This window comes from Eulemur rufifrons, chromosome 10, assembly GCF_041146395.1.
Source record: "Eulemur rufifrons isolate Redbay chromosome 10, OSU_ERuf_1, whole genome shotgun sequence".
Classification (NCBI taxonomy): Eukaryota; Metazoa; Chordata; class Mammalia; order Primates; family Lemuridae; genus Eulemur; species Eulemur rufifrons.
The window spans coordinates 11,147,898-11,170,256 of record NC_090992.1 but is presented as its reverse complement, the minus strand read 5'-3'; the positions used below and the strand labels follow the sequence as shown (position 1 = coordinate 11,170,256).

The window sequence follows — 22,359 nt, the reverse complement described above, 5'->3', positions numbered from 1 at the left end:
CTAATGTTTATTATGAATATATATAGGATCAATTACAATCAATTCAAAACAAATGATCACACACAGCTTATTTGCCATTTACATAATATATAAAATAAAAATAAAATTTGTTTGAAAAGAATGAAAATTTACTCATTCTTTAGTATTTTCCTATATAAGCTGAAATTTAAAGAATGACCCTTCTTGGCCGGGCGCGGTGGCTCACGCCTGTAATCCTAGCACTCTGGGAGGCCGAGGTGGGCGGATCGTTTGAGCTCAGGAGTTCGAGACCAGCCTGAGCAAGAGCGAGACCCCACCTCTACTAAAAATAGAAAGAAATTATATGGACAGCTAAAAATATATATAGAAAAAATTAGCCGGGCATGGTGGCGCATGCCTGTAGTCCCAGCTACTCGGGAGGCTGAGACAGGAGGATCGCTTGAGCTCAGGAGTTTGAGGTTGCTGTGAGCTAGGCTGACGCCACGGCACTCACTCTAGCCCGGGCAACAAGGTGAGACTCTGTCTCAAAAAAAAAAAAATAATAAAACAATAAAAAAATAAAAAAATAAAAAAAAAAAAGAATGACCCTTCTTAACACACAATCACTTGAAGAATAAGTGATTTTATAAGAATAGCAATTTTTTTAAAAGTTTATTATTTTTTAGAGACAGACATTGCCCAGGCTGGTCTCGAACTCCTGGCCTCAAGCAACCTTCTCGCCTAAGCCTTTTGAATAGATGGGACTACAGGTGTGCACCACTATGCCCAGCTAAGGATATCAATTTTTAAAATTGGAAAACAGGAACCCAAGTGATATACTTTCTTTCCCTTTCCCACGAGCCCTTAGTGTGTAAGATCACTGTTGGAGAGTGGTAAGAACTAGCACTCAATAATTTATGTAGGAATACATGCTTACATAGATAAATACGCAGCTTGAGTGTAAGAACTCAAGCTGAACATGTGAGCAGCCTCAATCTTGAAGCCAAACCATCCTCAAGAAATAAAATTAATTTCCTGTTATGCCTTACAAAAATCTTCATCATTTAGAACTGATGTCTTTAAATAATCTCTTCCAGGTGTTCTTTCCTTTCTCCCTATTATATTTAAGGAAAATGTCTTTCCTATTGTTGGCAGGCATAATAAACATTCTCAAGACAACATTAAAATAATTGCTTTCATAAAATTGTTTTGTGCTTTATATCTGGGATACCAAGACCCATCTGTGAACAAAAAAATATGGCTATCAAAGGTTACTTACAAGTAGCACTTTCATACCCTGCTTTTTCATTCATTAGACTACCCTGTTTGGAAAGTTATCCTACTGAATATTTAACAGCCAATGACTTTGAACCCAACTTCATATTGAGGGACATTCTCTCACATACACGAACCCAACATAAAACATACATACCTTAACCACTACTCTCTCTCTCTCACAAGCAAGCATACACACACAGTTTCTTTCTTTCCAGAACAAGCAGAATTACAGCTCTTTTGGTGATTGTTATAATTTTTGGAATGGTTCATAAATTTTCCAAATTCTTTTAAATTTGTGATATTTTCATCTTTTTTTTTCCAATTGTGAACCATTCCATATTGCATCTTTATTGCAAAAGTTAACATGCTTCTTAGAAAGTCAGATTGTAATTGATAAAACAAACATTACATATATGAATTTAAATGTATAAACAGTTAGAAATTCAACAATATCTCCTATTATACTATTACACAAGTTCACAATTTTGTAAAAACTATAATACAGGCATACTATACATCAAAAGGAACCACTATTCCTTTTCACATGATTTTTTTTTCTTCTTTTTTGGAAATAATGATCCATCAACATGGACCTTTTTCACCTTAACAGAACTGTTTTCCAATTTATCATCTTAGCTGGTAACAATATTTCTTCAACGTTACATGAAATTGAGGGAAATTTTGCATTTCCTTGGGGTTACCTTTTTAAAGTTGGGCAGTAAATCCACTAGTAAATCAGGCTGACCTAGATGACTGGTGGCTGTTATTGCCGATCAGCAACTTATAAAGATGTCATATACATTAAGAACAGCAATTTGCCTCAGACACTATATGTTATTTCTGTAAATGAAGATGTCAAGAAAAGATGGTAGTTATGCGATTTTAAGAGAAATTCTTACAGTTGGAGATTTGAAGGTGGGGGTAAAATATCACAAAGGAAATGAATATATATAAATACACACTCAACTATTTTAAGCTAACCTTAAGTTTTCTAATATTATAATTAACCCACATTTTGAATTCATTTTTGAGAGTCAAACATGTTTTAGAATTCTTAGAAAGGACACTTTTAAAGTATTTTAGTCCTATTTAAGGTATACTAAAAATACAAGTTTTATAGAAAGGGCTCAAACGTTACTGAAAAAGCTAACTATCTGTTCTTCACTTTAACACCCTTCTCTTTCATCCCCTGCCCCTAATAACTAAAAGTCAAACAAATCCTCAACTCTCTCTCTCTACTGAAAATGTAGTAAGATGTCCATTTTGAGGTTAAAAAATCATATGAAAAGGAATCTCATTCTGTTGAACTGTCTACTGAAAATTTTCTTACAGTCCCATTAATTTACTGTAATTTTCAGTTTCCAAATACAAAAATACAACAATTCTTATTGAAATCTATACGCTGGTAGTTTTAGTACACAAAAAAAACCAAACAAATTATTTACAAAATTATACAGCTTAAGAAAAAACTCTGTACAAAAAATATATAAATCCTTTGTTCCCTCTATCACGTTTAAACTGTCAGGACTCAAAATATTCACCACAATGAATCTTTCAAAATATATACTGACTGAGCCACAGACATCAAGAAAATTTCATTAGAGATGACGGAGGAGTAAGGAGCAAGATTGCTTATTCTAGATACCCTATTCTAATGTTTTCCTTGTTTTATAAGCTTATTTTACCTTCAGTGTTATCAGAAATATAACAATAACCTAGAAAGAGTAAGTCCTTATTATTATGAAGGGAAAATTACATGAACTTAAAATGATCCTGGTTTGACATATCATTCCAGGAAAATACGTAGAAGAGAAAAGATGATCAGAATGTGGGATTTAACTTCTTGTATCTAAGGAAATCTAAAGTCCTGATGGTTTTAAGTTTCTTAGTGAATAGTTTCTATTTTGCGAAAGTCTTTACCTCAGCAAACAAAATCCTTGATATAGTGATCACCAAGAACCTTCTGAAGCCAACAGGAAGTTTCAAATTTTCACACCACACATATATAAAAACACAGATGTGTATATCCTTGAAAAACTGACATCCTATGTACATTAATCATTTTATTTCCCCAGGGGTCAGTACAGTGTAGTGTTGCTCCTTCTGCTTTTCCATCTAACATTCAGAACACAAGGACATAAATTTACATATATATTTTACTTAACAGATACTCTATACAGTGTACAGTAAAAATGCACACAGTAAAGGAAACTGCTTACTGAAGGATGTATGTGTTCATGGATGGCAACAAGCTACAAAATTATGAAAATATAAGGTCATCTGATCAAAGTCAAGTTATGACTCCCATTCATTATACTCAGTCCCTGACCCCACCCCTCCCCCACCCCCAGTCACCTCACCACCGTGGTGTAAATTTAGGAAAAGAATTTCAGACACTTTTTAACCCTTTTATGTAACCATAACTAAACTGAAGCTTCAAAAGAAGAAAAAAAAAAAAGCCGGTGACTCTCTCCTCCTCCAAATCCTTTCATTATTCTCATCAAAACATCACTTATTTATTTAACAAGGGCTGGTTTGAACCTTTTATTGGAGACTGACTTTTGGTGTCCCAAATGAATCACTTATTTCAATAATGGCTAAGTCAGGCTTATTAATAAAAAGGCAAGAAGAAAAGGGGGACGAGAAAAGGGCAATAGGTGAAAGCATTTTACATTCGGAGAGTGTTATAAAAATTTTAAAAAAGAGACCCAGCTGAACCAATGCTAAGTATCAAAACAAACAGAATCAGTAGCAGGAAAAGTCCAGAAGTTAATATGATGAGAGAATGGAAATACCACCATTGCCTTACAGAATATAAGAACACAGAATTTGTTGTGATTTTCACTGAAATAGTACTACTGCACATGAAAACCCTAAAAAAAATTAGTTTAAATACAAATTGGGCTCCTCTACAGTAAAAAAAATTAAATTTACTTTTCTTCCAAGACAACTCTTGAAAGCAAAAAATATTTTAATTACAAATATCTCCTACTATCTGACGACCCGTCCATAATAGCTCAAAGTTAAGAGATTCCAGGCAATTTTGACATTTAATGAAATTTTATCAGTAGATTATAATCCAAAATAAAATTTCTGAACACCCTGTCATTTACATCATAATCCAACACCAATAGCAACAAAAACAGGTGGTGTGGAAAATAAGGCTCTAGAGATTATCCATGTCATTCCTGTGGATCTTCACAACTGTGTAAAAGTCACTAGGCCTTTGGTGCTTTAATATCATGTACAGTTATGAGATGTGTTTAAATAGCAAACTTGCTGTCCTTAAACCTACTGTGTTGAAGGAAAAATAAAAAAAATTTTTGGCTCATTGACTTCTTTAAATAATTTTAAAAAGTTGTTCTTCTAAACAATATTTCTAAAAATTATACAGCTCGCATCAGATTTCATCTTCGCCATGAACGAGACTCGTATTCATCTTCATCTTCGTCGTCATCATCATGCAAAAACAAATCTGAGGTTTCTGTTTCCTAAAGAAAGAGACAGTAAAATCTGCTTAGTAGTACAAAAACATTAAGTAAAATACTTTTTAAGCCAAAGGACAATAGACTAATATACAAAGCCCAGGCTGGATTTACAAGCAATGCACTCAGAGTATCTTTCCGGGCAAAAAAAACCCAAGACATTTTTTTTTTTTAATGGATATAAATTCTTCTTCCCAGCTAATTTTGCTAGTTTTAATAGGAGATTTCCATTCTAATATCAACAAGAAAATAAATAACATGTGAACATTTAGTAGGGCAAATGAAAGAAAAAATATTCATGAGATATGTTTATGATAAATTAAAATTAATTTTATTCCACTAACTTAAAAATGAGGAAAATAAATGACCACTCAAATGCCTAAATCTTTCCTTTTGTATTCGTCCAATTGGGAGAGGTGAATATACTAACTCCTCCATGACACTGACATCCCAAATATTATTTTTAAAAAAATCTAAAATCTTAGACAAAGCAGAAGTATCTACAAATATTATCAAAATAAGACTTTTCTTTTTTTTAAAAAAATATGGTTATGTTATGTAAAACTGCCCATATAGTCAGAGGACACTTGATCAATTATAAATGCTAGGTATCTTTTAAAACTAAGATTGTGATAAATAAGGAAAACATTGCAATGCAGGCTAAGTATTCATTTTAATAAGCTAATTATAAATACAGGAGTAAAAAAGCAAAATTAATTCTCATATATTTTAAGAGGCTGATTATTCAGTACTTGTATTACTTAGGTCCTTGGTTTTCTAATTCTTCCATGTCTAATTTTTGCACACTCTCATTTTAACTAATTGTACATAAAAGGAAAATAAGAAACTCAAATCTATTACTGTGGAACTTGAATAAACAAAAAGCTAAAATAACCCAGTGAGGTTTAGTTTATGGAATGCATGCCCTCAGTTATCAAAATAAAAATTTCTAGAGCCCAAATAAAGCCAAAATAAATGTAAATAAAAAAGAAGAAAAAAAGAGTCTCTCCTACACTAGAAGAAAATAACCCTCAAAAGAGCTTTTTATATCTCTGCACTTCTTCTAATTCTTTATACAATTCTAGACTGGTCTTAACTAACAGCATGCATGAAAGAAAAGCCCAATACTTGTTTTTTAATTTATATTATTTAATGTCAAGAAAAATACATAATTATGAAGTCATCTAAATTCAACTCTTAGTTTCAATTGTTAAATTTACCTCCTCCTTGACTTCTTCTTCCTCAGTCTCAGTAGATATAGATGGTACCTTGGGCTTGTGCCATGATATTTGTAGCCGACGGTCTTTGAATTTTGACCCTTGGTTTGCAGCCTAAAATATTTTAGAAGAACACATGAGTTTGCACTCACATTTACCAATGATTTGTTCAAATTTTGTGATACTTTAAAAGTATAACGATTTGGGGAGGAAAATCTGTTAAGGTGGATCTACAATCTCTACTGAGAGCTAGAAAAAATAAAGTATCTTTTAATTAGAGCAACTATACATTCTGGTTTACCTATGATAGTCCCTAGTTTATATCCATGTCAGGTAACATTTAGCATTTGTCTTGCCTGGGATTATAAATTTATATAGTCACTCTACTTACAAAAGTCATGATGAGGACAACAAATATTCTTTTCTTACTAATAATAAACTTTGGCTTTGATATTTACATATTTAGACTCAAACCTTAAAAATATGTAAGTAATTCAAAAAGGTAAATCATTTCATGTATATTCATCTCATCACATCTCTTCCAGTCCCACCTTTGTTTAATAAAGCTCTTCCAATTTCCTCTTCTGAAATGCTATATGATAACAAGTACTCCCCAGCTCATCTACACATTCAACAAGTGCTATATTAGTCTAACTCAAGGTAAAACCAGAGTAAAAATCAAAACCCATGGATGCTCAAGTCACTTATATAAAATGGTGTAGTATTTGCATGTAATCTGTACACATCCTCCCATATATTTTAAATCATCTCTAGGTTACTTAAAATACTCAATACAATGTAAATGCTATGTAAATAGTTGTCATACTGTATTGTTCAGGGAATAGTGACAAGGAAAAAAGTCTGTACCTGTTCAGTACAGACACACCATTCATTTTTTCCTAATATTTTCAATCCACCATTGGTTGAATCCATGGATACGAAACCCACAGATACAAACGGCTGACTGCATATACAACTGAAATGTGTGTATATGTGTGGTAAAAAACATCTATAAGAATGTTCATGTGGCTCACGCCTGTAATCCTAGCACTCTGGGAGGCCGAGGTGGGCGGATCGTTTGAGCTCAGGAGTTCGAGACCAGCCTGAGCAAGAGTGAGACCCCATCTCTACTAAAAATAGAAAGAAATTATACAGACAGCTAAATATATATATAGAAAAAATTAGCCGGGCATGGTGGCACATGCCTGTAGTCCCAGCTACTCGGGAGGCTGAGACAGGAGGATCCCTTGAGCTCAGGAGTTTGAGGTTGCTGTGAGCTAGGCTGATGCCACGGCACTCACTCTAGCCTGGGCAAAAGAGTGAGACTCTGTCTCAAAAAAAAAAAAAAAAAAAAAAGAATGTTCATAACAACACAACACTGTTTAGAAAAGTCATAAAGTAGAAATAACCCAAATAACCACCAATGGGAGGATGGAAAAATAAACTGTGGTATATTTATACAATTGAATATTATACAGTAATAAAAATGGCAAATTACTGTTACACGTAACAACATGATGAATCTCACAAAAATAATGGTAAAACAAAAGAAGCCAGACACAAAAGAACATACTGTGTGATTCCATTCATGTAAAATTTAAAAAACAGGCAGAATACTACTATAATATTTAGGAATGCACATTTCCATGATAAAACTAGTCAGTTCTCATTATTTGCAGTAGTTATGTTCTACAAAGTTGCTGCGAACACTGAACTAGCAAATATCGAACCACTGCTCTTAGGGAAAATACAGGGTTGGGTTCTATGAGTCTTTAGAAGGTCATAATATGTATGTCAAATGATTAATACATAATCTTGCTTTATGTTTCTGTTTAAAGATATCTTACTTAATATATACTGTTGATTCATTAACATTGAACTCATAACCAAAAGCACTATAACTCATGCCTAACCAAATTTTAACACATGTATCTTCATAAGGCATACCACGGCCTTCTTGTACTTAACACTAAATAGCACTTCAAAACTTCACTTGGGAGCCATTTTAAACAGTTTAATCACCCAATAAAAAGCACAAAAAATGAGAAAAATATGACATTAAATAGACTGCAAAAAGGACTACAGTATGAAGGCTGAAACAAGAAGGCAGAGTGCTGCTTTATTCAACCTCAGCTGGATGTGTGTGCATCAGGGGACATGCAACTCTGTGCATGTCTACAAATGACCACAAAAGCACCACGGGTATTGATTTGGGGGTTACAAATAAATTTTAGTGAGTAGATGAATTGGCAAATATGAAATTGGAGAACAATAAGGATTGACCGTATAAAGAAAGCAAGGAGGTGATTATCATAAAGTGAGGCTAATGGTTACTTCTCTGGGGAGGATAGAAGAGACTGAAAGGGACACAGGAGCATGTCTGGGGTACTGGGGTACCGAATGTTCCATTTCTTTACCTGAAGCGGAGGTATATGGGTGTTTGCATTCTGATAAATCACTGAACTGTGTGTTTATGATTGGTATAGGTGTTTTTTGTTTTGTTTTGAGACAAGGTCTTACTCTGTTGCCCAGGCTAGAGTGCAGTGGCATCATCATAGCTCACTGCAACCTCAAACTCCTGTGCTCAAGCAATCCTCCCACCTCAGTCTCCCAAATGCTAGGATTACAGGCATGAGCCACCGCACCTGGCCCATATAGTTTGTCTTAATAAACATTTTAAATCATATGGGTATTGCCTTCATAATTTTTAAGGAAATATCAAATAGCTAGGATTTTTATGTGAAAATACCAAGGTTTGGAATGCAGGCCTATATTTATAATATGATCCCACTTTGGTAAATGATTTTAAAGTGAGAGGCTTTATATATGTATTCTTATATACATAATTTTTTTCAATAAAGAATAGTGACTATCTTTTAAGAATAGGCAAAGATTAATAAAAGAAGGGTGATTTTTACTTTTAGTAACCATATTTTTAACCATCTGCACATATTACTTTATATTTTAAAAAATAGTTTAAAATTCAGAATATCACTTACCTATTAAAATACCTAATTTTTCTATACATACATACATATTCTCTTACATGCATACCTATATATAGCTTGAAATAATGAAAGATAGGGGAAAAAATTAGATGTCCATCAATTAGGACTGTTTAAATGTATTATGATACATCTATGCAATGGTAGAAGTTGTTCAGAGAGAAATTCATCTAGTCCAGCCATTTTCTGAGATCAGAAACCGATGTCAAATCCGTGCCAATCATAATTCATCAATAACCTGACTGGCAAAGATGAAAAAACAAAACCCAAGTGCTATGTAATTAAGGATAATGGGGCAAACAGGTACTCTTCTCCAATGTCAGTACAAGTATAAATTAGTACAACATTCCTGAAGAGCAATCTGGCAAGCTGTACCCAAATTTTAAATATGTATGCCTTTGATCCAGTTATCTTATTCCTAGGAACCTACTGAAAGCAATGGTTCTCAACTGGAAACAATAACATCACTCTGGGGGTATTTTGGTGGTCACACTGACTGAAGAGTACGTACTGGCATTTAGCAGGTGGGAGCCAGGGAAGCTAAAGGTAATGTACAGGTCTGTCCCACACAGTGAAGAATTATCTCACTCAAAAATGCCAAATCTGATATACGTACACACATTGTTCATAAGAGTGAAAAATGGCAAACAACCTACCTACCTAACCATCAATGGGAGACTGGACATATAAATTATTCTTATATGCCCTTAAATAAGACAAATGTATACCTATATTCATAAACATGAGCATACTATGTGCGAAAAAATAAACTCCCTAACAGTGTGGGTAGTATGTATGTTTACCATAGATACAGAGGCTGAAAAAGTATTCATAAAGACATGAGATTGCAGATTTGTTGTGCCTTATCCTTTATAATTTTTATTGTTTAAATATTCTACAAGCAGGAATTATCTTTGTAAAGAAACTTTAAAAATTAAGGGAAAAAAATTAAGGAAGTTTAGAGTTCCAGTGACTCTGTAAAGGTCACAAAATTATTACTGCCGTATTTCACTACTAGGACTAGCTACCAAAATTATATTTTTTATGAAGAATCCTCTACATAGTAAAGTGTGTAGAAAAGGTAACTTCCTGATCACTTGTGCAGACAATGACAATAAATATTGGTAGTTCACAAAACATGCACATTACTAAAAGTTTTTAAGAAGGTCCGATGAAGAGTAACCAAGGAAGCTCTATCCAGAAAAGTCTCTCCAAATGTGAAATACAGAGAAAAGGTAACTTTTGTGCTGGTAAACACAAGAAACCTACTAACTTGCCTAACTATAAGGTATCACTTCCATGTAGAGTAAAATTCTCAAATATATTTTTCAGACATGTGGAAGATGGGTAAAAACCCTGACTAGGGAGGCTGTGGGGAAAAGCTAATGTATGTGAGAAGTCTTCAGTAATTACAAAAGTACTCAATTACTATATATGAGCTCCAGTAATGGCAAGGGTAGGAAATTAGAGGTTCTTGCCAGTAAGAACATAACAATTTTAATAAATTACATAAATATCTTGGGGAGTACAGATTCTAAGCAGTACAGTATAGAGGTTCTAAACCTCTTTTTTAAGACTCAAAGGGCTTTCTGGCTAAACATGGGGGACTATTTTGTGTGCAATTTCACATCACCCCCATCCCCACCAAAATGACAGTAATTTATTTTTTAAAGGAATAAATCCATAAGAAAAGAGAAAGTGAGAGAGAACACAACGAAACCAAAAAACTGGGGAGGCGGGAAGCAGAAAGACTAATGGTAAGTCAATATATAAAGCTTAAAATTTAGGCCAGGTGTGGTGGCTCATGCCTGTAATCCTAGCATTTTGGGAGGCTGAGGCGGGCAGATCATTTGAGCTCAGGAGTTCGAGACCAGCCTGAGCAAGAGCGAGACCCTGTCTCCACTAAAAAAAAAAAAAAAAAAAAAAATAGAAAGAAATTAGCTGGACAACTAAAAATATATAGAAAAAATTAGCCAGGTGCGGTGGTGCACACCTACAGTTCCAGCTACTTGGGAGGCTGAGGCAGTAGTTTGAGCCCAGGAGTTTGATGTTGCTGTGAGCTAGGCTGATGCCACTGCACTCTACCTAGGGCAACAGAGCGAGACTCTGTCTGAAAACAAAACTAAACAAAACAAAACAAAAAAACATGTTTTTACCGGCAGCAAGACACTGTTGAACATTTAGATGGTTCCCCTTTTCACTATTAAGAGAGTACTACAATGAGCATACTTATATAGCTGCCACTGGCATACAACCATAACTCCCTTACAATAAATTCTTAGAAGTAGACAAACTTTGGCTAGAACAAACTTTGACGGACTATAGAATTAGATCCTTACACTTAAGAATAGCTTCACTAAAATCCATCCATCATCTTTTCATATAGATATGGTTCATCCATGATCATTTCACAATCATTAAGGAAAGCAAAACATTGAAAACACAGATTTTACCTTGGTCTTTGTGAGGTATAAAATAAAAGATCTTGAAGAATAGTTTTAAGTTTGCTAAATCTATTCACAGTCACATCTAAGCATATGTATTTCTGTACTTCTTTGAAAGAAAGCACATTGTACTTCACATGTATTTCACATTTATCCAGTTTTTTATGTTATATATGAGATCATATATGAAAATGCACTAGCACAAATAATGCTCAAAAAATACTAACTGAATGAATACTTGGAAAAGGAATATGCACTGTGTATGTCCAAAATTTTAAGACATTTGCCTGTAGCAAATCTCTATTTGCATGTTTGTCTAGAAGTAAGTGGTCATCATTACATCCAGAATAATATAAACAAACATGTCTGTTATCCTAATAAATTCTTTCTTTAAATTTTACCTCCATCCCAGATTATTTCACTATTGACTATAAATGCCTGGTAAATCATGTAATAATCCTAAAACAAAAATCAAATGTAGGCCGGGCGCGGTGGCTCACGCCTGTAATCCTAGCACTCTGGGAGGCTGAGGCGGGTGGATTGCTTGAGGTCAAGAGTTCGAGACCAGCCTGAGCAAGAGTGAGACCCTGTCTCTACTAAAAATAGAAAGAACTAAAAATATATATAGAAAAAAAAATTAGCCGGGCATGGTGGCACATGCCTGTAGTCCCAGCTACTCGGGAGGCTGAGGCAGTAGGATTGCTTAAGCCCAGGAGTTTGAGGTTGCTGTGAGCTAGGCTGACGCCATGGCACTCACTCTAGCCTGGGCAACAGAGCGAGACTCTGTCTCAAAAAAAAAAAAAAGAAATCAAATGTAGCCTTGGGACAACTCCTCACTACATTTAAGTAGAGTACTAAGGAATTACAAAGCAACAGCGGCTTCTTCATCTTTAAATATATTAACAGTAATTTGCTATTATCCATGTTTTTACAACTATATTTTCTAATACATAAAACATTTGACATTTATACAAACTGCAGCAAGGAAAATGCTGAATACAGTGTTTCTAAAGTTAGCATTTGCTACTTTAAAAACTTACTGAGAAATGAAGTAAATCTTCTTTTTCCTCCTCAATGAATCCCCCAACTGTTAGTGCTTTGGGGCGGTGGTCCACCACCATGTGGTTCAGTGAGCCCCTTCCTCTTCCTCCACGGCCTCGGCCTCTTCCGCGACCTTGAGAGGACATGGTCTTTCCTCGACCCACAGGTAAAATACCTAATCGTGCAGCCTGAATAACAACAAGAGATAGAATGTAATATACATTGTTAGACTGAACCTTAGAAAACAGAGGAAAACTTTTTTAAGATGTTAAATGAGGTGAGTTAATAATTCCTTTTAAATCTTACCTCAACCTTCTGTTTCCCTCAAATTGAGAAAGTTGATGATAGGAAATTAAAATAATAAAAAAAAGAAAGAAAGAAAACAAACAAACAAGCAAACAACAATAAATAAATCTTACCTCAACCTGTAACTGATTAAGTTTTTTCCGTAATTCTGTTGTGTCTTCTCCTGAGGATAGCCTCTTGTGGAGGTCCAGTTCGGTATCTAGTAACTCTTTCTGGGCCTTTGGAAAAATTTAAAGCAAAAAGGTATTTTTTAGATAAATTCCAAGATCTTATTCTGAACACTATAGTTACATAATTACATACATTTCTTGGGAAAACGAGAGTGAGAGGATGCAATAAACACTGGTGCTTTAAAGAAAGTAACTTCATGGATTTAACAGTGCCAACATGTAGAAAGCATATCAGTGAAAAGTACTAAGCAGTATTACTGCATAAGATGGCCTAAAAATCAGACTCTGGTAATAGTCACCTGAGTTTAGGGAGCTGAGAATAATTTTCACATAATACAGCATTATAGATGACACACAATGGGGCAAAATAAATTAAATAGTAAAAATTTATTAATAGTACAAAGGTAATAGGTACATAAATAATTTCAGATTGGAACCTATTAACTATTCTCTTTTTTGTAAGAGACAAATTATCAGTCTTTAGGTGGCATGACTGTGAGAGATTTTTTTTTCTCCTATGTACTCTTTAATTTTTAAAATGCATATAACGTTCTTTCTGTAATGAAGGAAATTTCAATAAAAATATTTTTATTATATTTCTCAAAAGCAATCTTAATGAAACACTTTACATTCCTATACTCATAGAGAACCATAATTTCAACTGTAATATAATATTGTACATAATGATTTGTAGTCTATATATCTGACAAATTTATCCCCAGTTCTCAAAGGGCTAGAATTATCTAAAATCCCACTACAGAGCTGTGGTATAATGGGACCACTACCAAAAGCAAGTATTCTCCTAGGGTAAGGAAACAGATGGAAATTAATAAAATTAGATCCAGTGGATCTAGAACTTCTGATTATTCTTTTCAATAGCATGCCACATTTTTTTATCCATACTAAAGCCAGTGATATCTTTTAACTTAATTAAAACGGATGGTTCTGGTCTGGCGTGGTGGCTCATACCTATAATCCCAACACTTTGGGAGACCAACGTGGGAGGATCACTTGAGGACAAGACCAGTCTGGGCAACATAATGAGATCCTATCTCTATAAAAAATTAGAAAAATCAGCCAGGCGTAGTAGTATGTGCCTATAGTCCCAGCTATTTGGGAGGCTGAGGTGGGAGAATCACACCACTGCACTCCAGCCTGGGTGACAAAGAGAGACCTTATCTCAAAATAAAAAGGATTTTATTACAACAGTATTATAACAATAGAACAGAACTACTGAAACAGGAAATCTCTTTCCTCACCATCACTCCAGCAGTTTCATCTTCAGCACAGGGAACGAAAAAATTCAATTAAAAAACACATCTTTGTTCAAAGAGGGTATTATCACCTCTTCTCAAAGAGAGTACATAGTGTCTACAGAAACACTAAAAAAAAAAAATCCCACAACTATATAATTGTTTGCTATTGAAGAAAGGGTTCCACTGTACTTTCCATGGTAGATGTTCAATAACCCTATGTTAAATGAAAAATGCAAACAGATACCTCTGTTTTTGTCTTCACTTTAGATGGTGTGGAGACTGTAGAAGATGTTTTTAATTCATCTTTTAATTGTGAGATCTTTTCTCCAAGCTCTTTCAAAGTTTTCATTATATTTGCTCTTTCTTCTGGTTTCATGTTTTTGTTTTTTTCTAGCTTGGATATTAGCATCTACAAAATAAACAGAATATACATAAGCCTTAAAAACTTTACTATTATGTATATCTTTGTAAAATCAATTCTATGTATCAATTCCATGTGCAAATAATGAGCTTTTCTTACCTTTTGACATTCTATTTGTTTTTCTAACATTTCTTGCCTCTTTTTTCTCATATCTTGTTGTAGCTTCATTGCCTCCTGTATGAACAGGTAAAGAAATTAGTTAACAGATAACAAAACTGCCAATGATACATAATGGTCCTATACTCAACTCATTTTCTTCTGGGTCATCCCTATCCAAAACAGATTTTCCTCATAATCAAAAATTAGCTGAAACCAGAGATGAAACCTTTGAATATATTTTCCCCCAACACTTCCAATATAATAGAGTTTACATTTATAACTGTACTCAAAAAATATTTAAAATACTGGACACTAACTAGCTTTATCTATGAGGTTTACTGACTGGAATGACCTGAATGTCTTTATGAAAAAAAATAGCTGTTTAAACTTGCCAATAAGCCAAATCCTTATTTTTGAAGTTTAAAGTTTAAAAATGTGAGATGCAGCTATAGATTAGAAATGATAGCAAAATCTATGGATTTTGCCACAGAAATTTTGCCTACCACCCTCTTGTTAATTAAATCTCTGATTATACTGAGATAATATATATAAATATTTTATTTGAAAAACCCTATGTGAGCTTAAATCTAAGGTGACAATGAAACTCAACTGAATCATGTTAATAACTATTAATACATAAATGCTATACTTTATATGAAACATTATTTAACTTACGAAACCAAAAAGGAATTTAAAAAGAAAATAAATACTGAAAAACGTCTGCTTCTTTTCCTTGGAGAAATAAAAACATGACAGGAAAAAATTTTAATCCTTGTGTTTGATGTGGCCACTGAATGGCAATTGTGAAATACTTTTTCAGTATGTTCATCCTGTTTTTTTTCCAAGTGTACATTAAATAGAAAAGAAGCTAAATAACATTATGATGCAGTTTCACAACATGAATTGATTAAAAGTTGTTAACGTAATCACTTGAGAATTCAATGGGTCCTTTCCTCTGTAAGGCAAGAAGAAATACGACTGTTACCTGTTTTTTCTTAAGAACTTCTTGAACATCATGAGTTTTAGACCCTGAACAAAGTTTTGAAGGTGTCTTTAAGTTTGAGGAACTGTAAATCATTTTTTGATGGCCTGGAGATGCAAATATCTTAAAAAAAAAAAAAGCACAAACAAAAATAAATCTTAGAAATGCTTAAATAATTTTTTAGAAAGACTGCATATGTTTCTACTCTTATTAGGAGTTAAATTTTCTTTTCACATTTAAAATGGCATTATAAAAACTAGCTCTTTATATATAATTCAATTGTTAATTAAAGATAAAAACAAGTTATTTTTTAGCAACATTTTGCTTCTGAATGCAATCCCACATTTTTCTTCTCTTTAAATTTTATTTTATTTTATTTTTGGAGACAGAGTCTCACTCTGTTGCCCGAGCTAGAGTGCCGTGGCGTCAGCCTACCTCACAGCAACCTCAAACTCCTGGGCTTAAGCAATCCTTCTGCCTTAGCCTCCCGAGTAGCTGGGACTACAGGCATGTGCCACAATGCCTGGCTAATTTTTTCTATATATTTTTAGTTGTCCAGCTAATTTCTTTCTATTTTTAGTGGAGACAGGGTCTCGCTCTTGCTCAGGCTGGTCTTGAACTTCTGACCTGGAGCGATCCTCCTGCCTTGGCCTCCCAGAGTGCTAGGATTACAGGCCTGAGCCACCACGACTGGCCTATTTTATTTTTTTAATTGCAAGAAAAAGAACAGCAGTCCCTGGCTGGAGGGTATCATTGTTAGTTATTTTCCGTAAGTGAAATGCCAAATAAAAACCCATGCTTCCCGTAAGTGGAAACCCTTCTAAGATTTAAGCTACTTTACAATCATAATCTCAATATTATATTTAATCAAACGCTATGAGTTTATATTCAAATATAAGACAATAGTTGGCTCACAGATCTGACTTTGCAAGCAACCAAGAGGTGGCCATTGTCACTGTGCTGGTTTTGGTATTTGGATCCTTTCTTCTTTTGAACAGATGACTCTCCAATTATTCTCCCGTGTCTTTAAGGCACAGTAGAGCTACAAGGTATACTACAATCAATCCGTTCAAGTCTTCCCTATCATATTCTGTTCTTTTTTTTTACTTTTTATTAATAATTAACTTTGAATACATGATACGAGAAATGCAGAAAATAGTATTAAGAAATTCATGGAAAATTCAATCACGTAAATAATATATTCAAATATAAGGTCTTCTCTCAATCACTACAATACTTAGTTATCCTCAAAATTAAGTTACTTTGTCCAGGCACAGTGGCTTACACCTACAATCTTAGCACTTTGGAAGACCGAAGTGCGAGGATTGCTTGAGGCCAGGAGTCTGAGATAAGCCTGGGCAGTAGTGAGACCCTGTCTCTACAAAAAATTTAAAAATTAGCTGGGCGTGGTGGTATGCAACTGTAGTCCCAGCTACTAGGGAGGCTGAAGCAGGAGGATCACTTGAGCCCATGAGTTTGAGGTTGCAGTGAGCTATGATGACACCACTGCACTCTAGCCCAGGCAACAAAGCAAGACCCTGTCTCAAAAAAAAAAAAAAAAAAAAAAGCTGCTTTACATAGGAAATTCCCTCAAGTACTGTAAGAACTCTGCACAGCTGAAGTTCGTTATTGTTTATTATTAAAATTAAAATGGCAACACCTATAATTTACTGAGCACTAATTATTTGCCAAGCACTTCTCTTTTATGCTTTACTAACTTGAAAGTTTTAATCCCCATAGCAACTCAATGAAAATGAAATTTAACCTAAGTTATCTAACTAGCACAGCTAATAAGAGGCCAAGTCAAGTCAGTCAGGGCTATCTTGAGTTCAAAGTTTGCAATCATTTTTTTCTCTTTTTTAATAATGAAATTTTTTAAACAGACAAAAGTATAGAGGATTGCATAAAACACTTGATATATCCATCATCAAGCAGCAACAATGATCGATACATAAAATAATCTTCTTTTACTTATATCCTCAAAACTACATTCTTACCCCAAATACCGTATCATCTGTAATATTTCAGTTGTATCTCTAAAAGATAAGGACTCCCTTCATTTTTTAACATAAAACACAATACCATCATCACACTTAAAAGATAGTAAAACTTTTTTAAATATCATTAAATGTTCACATCTCCAGCTTGTACTATAATTTTTTAAACAATTTTTCCCACTTGTCTGTTAAGGTCCATGTAGTGCAACTGGTTATGCCTCTTTAACATCTCCTTTAATTCATAAGTTTCCCTCTCCATCTCTTTCTTTTCCTTGCACATTATTTATTTAAAAAACCAGGTCACTCTTGCAGTAGTATCCCCCACAGGATTCTGTGGTACCCTTGAACATGTTTTTCTGGCCCCCAAATTTCCTCTAAGTTAGTGGGTAAATCTAGAGCCTTAATGAGATTTGTTTTCTTTTTGACAGGACTCTAGTAACCTTTGACAACTTCCTGGCTTTCTGGTTTGACAAAATATTCTAGGTTCATCTGTAACACTTGCAATCCCAAAGCTGGAGACAACCATTTCTTCAAGGATTCCTGGTTCCTTTGAGTGGTAGGGGTGCTCATTGCCCCTGGGCTGGTCCTTGTTTCTAGATCTTTTCCGTGAACAGAACTAGGAAATTTGGGGAGTTTATTTTGTTGCTTTTTTAAAAAAAAAGATAAAATACAACTTGAGTTTTTACTGATACTTTCAATTCAAATGCAGGACTGCAATGTTTTTACCTAATCTCATTTATCTTTCATCTCTCTTTTCAACCACAATGAAAATCTCAGTTATCAATGACATCACACAATTTCTCATTTGATTTACCCTACAGTGCTCACAAATCAGTTTCAGAATACCAACCACTACCAACAACATGACAGCTAAAAAGAGCTTTCTTTTAAATTGCTTTTTGTCTTCAGGGTATATCCCATTAGAAATATATAGTCAAATTACTGAGTTTTAAAGCACTCTTTATGCAGATATGTTAGTTCACTTCTTTCATTTTTCTTTTCAATTTCTAGGGATTACTTCTGTTTCATTTAATTTTATTTTATAATTACATTCAGTATATAAATGATTCTAAGTCATATCTACAAAACAAGACACAGTCAAAAGTTGTCTAACTTCTATACTTGCCATTACTATCACATTTAAATTATATGAATTATCTTTCTGGTTTTTCTATTATAAGCAAATATTTGTATTTGTTCACTGCCTCTACTTTCACTTTTTTACACCAACAGTGCCCCGCTATACATTTTCTTCTTCCAATTTGCCTTTTTTTTTGATTTAATATATCCTGATAATCATTCCATGGTACATATAAAAATATTCATTCCTCCGTAAGGTAGCATATACTCTACTGTGTGGATGTACTACATTTAAGTAACCAGTTCCTTACAGATGAGCATTTGGGTTGTTTCCAGTCTTTTGCTATTACAGAGTCTACAATTACTGGCCTTGCACATATGTCTTTTCATATTTTGGCTAGGATACCTTTGGCATAGATTCTTACAAGGAAGATTATTTTAGAGTAAATGCATACATAATTTTGCCAGAATTGTACTGCCAAATTTCCTTTCATGTGGGTTGTATCATTTAGCATTTCCATCAGCATCTAAATCTCAGATACATTTGGAATTTACCCTGGTTTATGATGTAATTAAAAAATGGATCTCATTTTATCTTTTCCACATGGCTATCCAGTTATGCCAATACTATTTATCAAAAAGTCTATAACTTCCCCACTGATTTGAGATACTCTGTCATCATTTAATAAATTCCTATCTGCAGTCTATTCCTATAATTTTATCTTCTGTCCCACTGCTCTATTTGTGTGCCAATATCCAATTGTTTCAATTATAGTAACTATATAATATTTTGGGGGCTAGCCCCTATTGTTGCTCTTCTTTTTTAGGGTTATTTTTAGCTTTCTTTGCAATAATCACCATACTCTAGAGTCACTGTACAGCTATATTACTAAAAGCAAATGTAACTGCTTAATACATATTTCCAAGTTTGTTTTATTATGACAGAACACACCTAACACTACATTCTTAACTATATTAAAGAATAACTAGAGAAATGGACTAATAAAAACATTTATTAATAGCTAAAATTCTCAAAGTCCTACTTAGCTTTGAGTAGAAAAAAAAAATTTAACCAGCAAATTTCTGACCGGAAATTAGGGAAGTTTATATGCCACACATAGGTCAGCTATTATAGTTGTCTTGATTAAGGAAGTAACACATTACAAATCTGGATGATAATCAATTTTGTTAAGTTCCTCGTTAATTCATTAAACGACTCTAAATATATTTCAGATTCACAGAAGTGCATACCTGGCAATCCTCTCCAGCACCACCAGACTGATTCAACAAGTGTGACGCATCACTCTGGTGACCACTTGCATGTCCAAGACGATGTTTAACAGGAACTTTATTAAGAACATATGCACCCGATGTCTGTGGTTTGTTAATTATCTGGATATACAAAATAAACACTTATATGGTAAAAGTTTAAAAGCAAGCCTAGGAATGGTATAAATTTAGGGTAGTGATTAACATGGGGAAAAAGATAAGAAAATGTGAAGGGGACGGTGCTTCAATTATCTGTGAAGTTTTATTTAAGTGAGGTGGTGATTATATTATCCATACTTTTTTTTTTTGGAATGCCAATATTTATTGAACACTTACTCTATACAGGACACTTACTCTATACAGGCAACATGCAGCGTCATGTGCCATCTAATGTATTCTCTTAAATATAGCGGTTGCATTTGCATATCTTATCTCCTTCAGTCCTTATAAATGTTCCATGAGAAAGATATTATTATTATCATCCCTATTTTTTTTTTCAGCTCATTATGGGGGTACAAAAGTTCAGGTTATATATATTGCCCATGCCTCCCCATCCCCCCGAGTCTGAGCTTCAAGTGTGTCCATTCCCTAGACAGTGCACATCGCACTCATCATGTAGGTATGCACCCATCCCCTCTCCGGCTGGGGGGAAGGGATGGGTGTATACCTTTATTATCCATACTTTTTTGGATGTCTAAAATATATATGCGTAAAAATTATTAATTATTTTTTAATGTTCCCTCTAATTTGTAATGTTCTGAAAGACTTAAGTAAGAGGTCTTTATTGACAGTAATTTAATAACAGTATGAAATGATCACCTCAAAAACATAATGCAATCTTGGGGTGCATTAACAGCGCGTAGTCTAATAATCACAGAGGTGATGGTATTACTCTTTTCTACACTATGTATCCAACATCCACAGGAAGCATTCACCTCTGGGCTCTAACATGAAGTAGGATACAGACAAAAGTGAATGAAAATTTAGATGTAAATGAGCAGCATAATAAATGGAGTTGAGGCTATGTACTAAAAGGAATACTTTTTTAAAAAAAGATCTAAATGTATTTAATCTAAACATAAGAATAGCTAGGTGGAAATTATAATTATTGTCAATATCTGAATGGTTCTAATGTGTAGTGATTTGTTCTTTTGTTTCTTCCTCTATTCACGCAAATCTATCCATTTGAGTAATAATTACTAGGCATTGTTTTAGGCACTAGGGATAGAACGGAATACAATAGTCAAAATCCCAATTATCTTGGAGCTTCTATGCCAGTTTTAAAAGGAACAGAATGTTTCTATATGGGAAAAGTAGGACACATGGGTGGATGGATACAAGGGAGACTGATTCTAACACAAAATAAAGAAGTAGTTCTATATCAGAGTTGTTCAGTGGTGGATGGTTACTATACTTAGTGTCCACAAAAATCACTTGAGTACTTACTGTATAGGTTTGGGAAGGTGAGGTCCAGGAATTTGCACCCAGATAAGTGATTCTGAATAGAATAGGACTTCTCAAACTTTGGGGTACATAAGAATCAACTGCAGAGCTTGTTAAAACACAGATTCCTGGGCACCACCCATAGGGATTCTGATTTAGCAGGATGAGGTGAGACCCAAGAATTTGCGTTTTTTCCTAAGAATCTGCATTTGTAATAAGCTTCCAGGAGATCAGATGCTACTGGTCTGCAGACCAAACTATGAGCTCTGATGTATAAGACCCACGGACCATGAATTGAGAAATACTGACCTAGAGGGCTGGATGAGAGGACGTTTTATTTCCAATGAATGAGATTACCTTTTGGATACCTCCGTGTACCGTTGAGGGGGGAGACTGGGCCACCAGCACCTGCTGCTGATGAAGATGCTGTGGCAGGTGATGGTGCTGCTGTGAGAGGTGACTAAGTGTTTGCTGTTGTTGCAGGAGCAGCTGTGTTGGGGACTGTAGTGCTGGTTGCTCATTATTTTCCCTATGCCACAGAACTCGAATGAATCGGTTGTTTAGAACTGCTTCTGTGCTAGAGATGGCTTTCCTGGCCTCCTCGTTGGTAAGATATTGAATGAGGGCTGCTTCTGGATCACCCTTAAAAGCAACCTTTAAGAAAATAATAGAAACAACATAAATTCCCAACAATAGAAAATAGTTAAATAAATTATGGTCCATTGCTATGTAATAAATTGTGTCCGCCCACCCCCAGATTAATATGGAGTCCTAAACTCCAATGTGACCGCATTTGGACAGGAGCTTTTAGAAGGTAATTAAGGTTAAATGAGGTCATAGGGATGAGGCCCTAATGAATATGATTAATGGCCTTAAAAGAACTGGAAAAGATCTCCCTCTCTGTCTCT

At 34.4% G+C, this 22,359-nt stretch overlaps 1 protein-coding gene across 2 annotated transcripts in view; it reads right to left on the bottom strand.

Moving 5' to 3' along the window:
* Positions 1-1,471: 1,471 nt before the first annotated feature.
* Positions 1,472-22,359, bottom strand: part of RBM27 (RNA binding motif protein 27) — a 65,270-nt gene continuing 44,382 nt past the window's right edge. Inside the window, exons 13-21 of one of the 2 annotated variants that reach the window (XM_069483824.1) lie at positions 21,809-22,105; positions 19,991-20,131; positions 15,666-15,785; positions 14,681-14,755; positions 14,405-14,569; positions 12,848-12,952; positions 12,428-12,616; positions 5,942-6,052; positions 1,472-4,727 (exon numbers count right to left, since the gene is read on the bottom strand). In XM_069483824.1, the coding sequence (XP_069339925.1) occupies positions 4,644-4,727; positions 5,942-6,052; positions 12,428-12,616; positions 12,848-12,952; positions 14,405-14,569; positions 14,681-14,755; positions 15,666-15,785; positions 19,991-20,131; positions 21,809-22,105 (1,287 nt within the window). In that variant the 3' untranslated portion in view covers positions 1,472-4,643. The remainder of the gene's footprint in view (positions 4,728-5,941; positions 6,053-12,427; positions 12,617-12,847; positions 12,953-14,404; positions 14,570-14,680; positions 14,756-15,665; positions 15,786-19,990; positions 20,132-21,808; positions 22,106-22,359) is intronic. The other variant, XM_069483823.1, reaches the window with a different exon arrangement.